The 6,551-nt window shown below is 43.4% G+C and overlaps 1 protein-coding gene across 1 annotated transcript; it reads left to right on the forward strand.

Moving 5' to 3' along the window:
• Positions 1–1,747: 1,747 nt before the first annotated feature.
• On the forward strand, positions 1,748–2,926 carry LOC124646519 (poly(U)-binding-splicing factor half pint-like). The gene is made up of 2 exons (XM_047186625.1): positions 1,748–1,922; positions 2,132–2,926. Exons 1-2 carry the CDS (start codon positions 1,803–1,805, stop codon positions 2,648–2,650), a joined length of 639 nt encoding a protein of 212 aa, XP_047042581.1. The 5' UTR covers positions 1,748–1,802; the 3' UTR covers positions 2,651–2,926.
• Positions 2,927–6,551: the final 3,625 nt, after the last annotated feature.

Raw genomic sequence — 6,551 nt, forward strand, 5'->3', positions numbered from 1 at the left:
ATGTTTGCTGACACACATGTAATAATACATTATTTGTGTATGGATATTTTATTTATGCAAATCATCGATCAAATGTTCATTTACACATGCTCATGAATTATAATGATCATTTCTCACAGCTTAAATGGATTATACATTATTTCTGTAACAATGCAGTTGGTATGTAGCCATTATGTTTACAGTATGATGTGGCCGACAAAGGTCTTGGCTTCATGGTGTTGAAGTGGATGATCGATAGGATGAGATGGTGATACCTGATCCTAGCACTACTGACTCTTGCGGAGAAGCGGCGAGAGGAGGAGATCGTGGTGGCGCACTTACACACTGTTTTGTGCTAAAATTATGTCCACGACTTAAAATGTCCCTTTCCCGTTGCAACGCACGAGCATATTTACTAGTAATATAACAAAGGTATATTTCTGAAACGGGTGAGCATAGATTCCGCCTGCCACACGCAGGCCTGTGGCGGTTTTTTATTTTTAATATAATCGTTGGTAGTGGCGCATCGTAGCTTAATGTAGTGGCGCACCATAGCTTAAAGTAGTGGCGCATCATAACGCGTTAGTAGTGGCGCATCACTTGGTGCGCCATTGATATATGGGTTACTAGTGCCGCACCACTAGTGTGCCACTACTAAAAGTTAGCAGTGGTGTGATATTAGTGCGCAACACTAGTGCGCCACTGATAAGCAAAACAGGTGCGCCACTGATAAGCTGTTTTCCTAGTAGTGATGGGAGGGTTGTGTGACACCTCCTCGACCATCAATTCGACGGGGCGGCGGAGCTCTAGAATGGATTGAGGGTCACGCGGCGAAGATCTGGAATAGAACGGCGGCCGCACATCACCAGGACCCAATTCAGATTGGCAGAAGGGATTACATCGGTCACCTAGAGGCTAGAGCAGTGGGGGTGGGGAGGAGGAGGGAACGCATCAGGCAACAATGACTAACGATTGCGCAAGTTAAGTTTTTGACGACGATAGTCAGGGAGGTCGCACCAAGGCCAGGGGCTAAAATGAAATTTCCATATGGCGGCCGGTCGGCTATGCACTTCTGGAGGGGATTTCTATCGTGGCAACCACGCAGTGTCGCATATTTGCAGCACATGGGAGCAAAATTTTGGGCTGGCTCTATTTTTTTTTGCATCACCAAATAAGTATAGATCACCTATTGTAGAACTGCGTTTTGGCCCCAAACGCCTTATAAATTACCTTTTTAGAGAGGCGAGCCTACTACTTATCATGTTTTAGATAATGTCTTAGCTGGCAAATACTACTACTACACAGGTTGTGTCGGTGGTCCAACATCCACCCCCGGGTTGCATCTAGATTCACATGAGAACCAACATATAGTTGGATGGTTAGGAGTAGGGGTGGGCGTTCGGTGATGACCGCCAACTCGATCTTTGTATTTTGGTATATTTTAAATTCAATCATCCAAAATTGAAGGCGGACATATACTTGTTACTTATTTCAGTGTTTCATTAAGCTGAATTTTTTTTCGGTGGGAGGTGAAGTTTCCGCTGATATCAAAATTTTATGCTAAGTTGGTCAATCTAAATACCTGCTAGAACAGCCTCTCGGATGCTCACAAGGTGTAGTGTCTATGCCGTATTTGTGAGTGTGTGTGGGTCAGTGTTTCTCCGCACGAAAAAAAAACACCCGCATCCAGGCCCGGCTAGGGGAAGTTGGACTCGGATGTGGCCTAGTGGTGGCCAGTTTATTAGCCCGAACGGCCCGTCTCCTCCACCGGAGACGATATAGGATCAAAGCCGCTGCCCGCTGCCCGCCGCCCGCCGCATCGCATGGCCAACCGCCACTACGTTTTCGCGGATGACGTGGAAATCCCCCCAACGAGAAGGCCAACCCCGGAGAGGATGATCCCTCCTGGCTTGCCGCCGGCCGACGGTCAGGACCCCCCGGAGGTTTGCGTCCCCGATCCCTTCCTTGATCTACTCGAAAATTGAGGATTTTTTTTGTTTATTTATGGGTTGATCGATTCGAATTGCACAATCATGGCTTCAGATCTGCTTGTCTGCATGTTAGGCGACTGCTAATTAAACTGGGGAATTTTGTGCTTCGATGTTGTTTAAGCAATTCGCAAAAAAACTTAATCTTGCGTTGCGTGCTGCAGGGGTGGACTCCGATCCGTATTCAGTGTCAGTACGTCACGGAACCCGACGGCACACCGTCCACCCTGCTCCTCTACAGCAGGCCATGCGCTGCACCTCAGCACCACTGTCCAGACGCAAGCACCGATGACCGACCCGAGCGGTATGATGGTCGCCGGTGGTCACCCGAGCCTCTCGAAGTCGAAGGAGCGACGAGGGTGGTGCGCCTTGCCGAGATGCTCTCGCTGGACCAGCTCCAAGCCGACGACGAGTACCAGCAGTTGGTGGAAGATGTCTCGGATGAGGCGCGCAGGTTCGGGGACCTGGTGAAGGCCGTGATCCCGCGGCCTGGCCCTGGTGCTGATGATCCGGTGGTCGCCGGAGCCGGGAAGGTGTTCCTGGAGTACGCGTCCCTGGACCAGGCGATCCGATGTTGGGAGGCCATGGATGGCAGGTGGTTTGCCCGGAGGCAAATTGTCGCTGGGTTCTACCCTGAGGACATGTTTGCTGCTGGAGACTACAGCTGTGACGGACAGAATTAGATTCAGTTACGAACTTTGTACTTGCTCCCTCCGCATAATAAGTGTCAGGTTTAGTTTAAATTTATCCAGTCTAAATTGAAATTAAGGGAGTGTCTAATCACCAGTTAGATGATTTTTCATTTCGCCTTAGGTCAGATTTTTGTGAGCTCATTTTAGGTTTTCCGTTTCCAGCTTTTTGTCCGGTTAGTTTCGGACCTTCCTTGTCTATCAGTAGTTCAGTACAGTACTATGGTTGTGGACCGTGTTTAGTAATCTTCTTTTATTGGCTCATTTTAATTTTCTCCAACCTTCTTGTTGACTGGGACAGCCTTGTCTATCACGTAGTAATTTTTTCAAAATGTATATGACCAACTTTGTACTCTCCACAGTTTGTTTAAATTTGTCCAATCTAGATTTAAGCTGAAGTCCTAACACTTTTAATAGATCGGATGGATAACTAAAACTAGTCCTAATTCATAGTATTATATGGCATTACCATGCATATGATACTGGTGTGGGATACTATCTTTATAATACATGCTATTATGTAGTAGTATTAGAGACTTCTTATATTTATTGATTTGTGAAATATCAATGCAAAATTATGTACAAGATTTATTTATTATTTTTTAGTTGTACGTGTTATGATAGGACATCTACCTACGATACCATTCTCGTATCATCTCTTCTCTACTACTTATAAAGTCACGAAGTTGCGTAGGAAAATTGAATCCGAGACGTCCACCTACTTGCATCACACGGTCCACAATGGTTCTTTCTCCCCCTCCCCGTCCTCCCTGAAATTTAGGCACCTTCCTATTCCTATTGCTCAATTACATTCAACAAATGTCAGCCTAAACAACCTCGCTGATCACCTCCTCTGTTTAGATCCGAAAATTAAGCCACAAACCGATCCCGCACGCAAAACACACCTCAACGAAGCAGACCTAGCCGCCACCTCCGTAGACGCCGCCGCCTCCTGCCCCTTGATCTCCACTCTGCAGCCACCACACGCGGAGCGACTAATGCGATCTGGTGAACCTTCGTCTTCCACTCGCCGCTCCCAGAAGTAGGTTGCCGTGGAGGCCAACCTTCTTAGCCATGTCTGGAGGCCACGTCCTCGTCGGCATGGAGACGAAAGCGTCGCCGAGGATGGGGTGATAGCCGCCGCAGCCCGCTTTGTCCTCTCCCTCCAATAGCACTTCACGCCCTCTTGGCCCCGATGCAATGCAGCCGGCATCTCTATCCGACCGCCAAGGTCGAATGCCTGGCTATAGTACCAGTACCTCGGCTTCATCCATGTCCAAGACGGCGGGGACACCAGTCCTAACGGACTTGCTAGCACACATTGACGACCAGAGTCCGGCGCACCAACTCAACGGCGAGTGACACCTCCGGAGATCATGTCCAATCAACCATGATGGTTGTACTGTACTCCATTGTTACTGCAAAATAAAAATTCAGGTTTGAGGTACTCAAATTCAAATGGGGAATACGGAGTATGAATTAGTGGTCCGTACATCCATATTTATCATGACAACTTTATGCCGTTATCCATGTACGGGCAGATCTTGGAAGAACTAATCCACCACGTGGTATTCTTGGAGATCTCACCAAGAGAAGTTCTTAATTGTCTGGCTTAACACAAGGTAACTTACAGGTATCAGCTGTCAACAAACTGTTTACCTCGATCTGAATTGTGCATTTCGGTTATCTTTGTGTTCCTCTGAACCTAACTTTAATGTATATGTATCAAAGATAAGCAGGGTTATCAAAGCCTGCTACTTCACAATGACAAATGTGCAATATGATGTGCAATTTCCATAACCATGCTCCCAATGATCATTGCATTGGAAAATGGCGAAGCAGACCTGGTCGTCGTAGTTCCGTGGGTGCCGCCCCCTGTTGCCCCTTGCGCTTCACTCTGCGGCCACCACACGCAGATGATTAATGCGAGTTAAGTTACTTCGTGGCTACATAATGATTTACCGGTGTCTAGCTTATTATTCTACTATATTTATTTATATGTTTGCTGAGCTGACATGTTTTCATAAGGCTTGCATAGGCTAGAAGAGCTTGAAAACAAAACCCAGACGTTTAAGAAAATTCGTTTGAAATGCCATGCTGCAGGCGCAAGTTTTGTTCTACTAGGTTCTGATATTTGGGATAAGAATGGAGACCAATTGATATATTATTTGATGGCATGTATAGATTCGTAGTATTGCGCAGTTAAATGTAATAATCTCCACAGTGGGGATTAGATTGTAGACCAAGTTAACATTCATAGTTATTGATGAATTTCTGTTGTGGAAGTTGAAATGTATTTATGCAGGTTCGAGCACACTGATGGAGTGGCACTTGTCCTGAGGTAAAGTTACGATATTCGCATTGCACTTTATTATGACCACCGGTTTGCTTCTTTGCAGCTATATACTTGGTCTTCGCGGGCGTTTCTTATTATTTGAAGTAACAACCATCATGTAATATTTTACATTTTCAATCAGTTATGGAACTTGGTCAGACCACTAAACTGATTTAAGGTAAAAAAATCAGTATGTTCCATATGGATTAGTTCAACATGATTTCCAAGAGATGTATCATCCATCAGTCCATACTGCGTGTTGTGCCTTCTAGCTCATGATTAGTTCAACATGATTTCCAAGGATATATATGTTTGTCTACCTTTCGTCAGTATCTAAGTACAGTTTGCTTCCATTAGCTTAACCTACAACATTTTCTGGTCTTCGCATTCACCACTTTTGAGGTTTTTTTTGCACCTATTTGATTCATCATATTGTTGGTTTCAATTGGCTTGTTGTGCTTTTGTACTTTTTATTTACATGCCAACTATATAATGAGATGTAGAATTTTTTTTGCAGGGATTCTATAACACATCATGGTTGTTCAAGTGTATGTGATTTTTTTCTTTCTAACTAAGAGCAACAGATTGTCCTAAAAAGATCTGTGCATAAGGATTTATCTGTTTGCTAAATTCATGTATTCCCCTTGCAGAAATTGGTTGGACTTGGTTACATGACTTTCCAAGTAATATAAATTTGCATTTGTCAATATTGTTTTGTCCTGCTTTATTATTATTCTGCATGGCTCAAGCTATACTATATGCACTTACTTCAAATGGAATTGTGAACACTTTTTCTCATACTACCCTTGTAGTTTGTGTTTGTGCTATGATGATAGATGAGAAGATGCATGGATCTTTTCTGTTTCATATTTCTCTTATTTTTTCTATCTTTGTGCAACTGATTTACAATAATGTATGTTTAGCAACATGGATTCTAATATTGGCAGTAACTTATGTATGCTGCTCTTTCCTGTGCAAGCTCTCATATATGTAGATGCAAAGTCCTAGGTTGCATTTGTGGTGTTTAAGGTTATGTTTGTACATAGATGGCACGTTCATTTTTTCTATCAATGTATTGAGAAATTTGTAGTTAATTCTGGTGAATCAAACAAATTTAAAAAAGAGTGTTTCAGGTTCTGGATAAATGATTAGTTCAATCTTTAGAATGTTGGTACCACGTCATTAAATTTTTGTGGCTTATTGATTATATATTTTAAACGTTATAGCTTAATTACATACGGAGTATTTCATTTCTATAGAAACACATTCTATACTTCAGTGGAAATAATAAGTAATATAATTTGAACATATATTTTTGGTTCCATGATATTTGTTGAGAGGTTCCCAGGGACGGAGCCAGGATTTCGGCATGAGGGGGGCGAAGAAGATCTGGTCATGTGCGAGGGTTTTTTTTTGTCGAGGCACACATATCAATATAGGGATAAATATCATAACATATGATATATAGAAAACATATCAATATTGTCTCGAATCTCGATACAACACAAAAGCTTTATTTCTGTAAGAATAAGTTGCAATATATGACCATGAAGCTTGTCA

The sequence above is a fragment of the Lolium rigidum genome, chromosome 4 (genome assembly GCF_022539505.1).
Source record: "Lolium rigidum isolate FL_2022 chromosome 4, APGP_CSIRO_Lrig_0.1, whole genome shotgun sequence".
NCBI classification, from domain to species: domain Eukaryota; kingdom Viridiplantae; phylum Streptophyta; class Magnoliopsida; order Poales; family Poaceae; genus Lolium; species Lolium rigidum.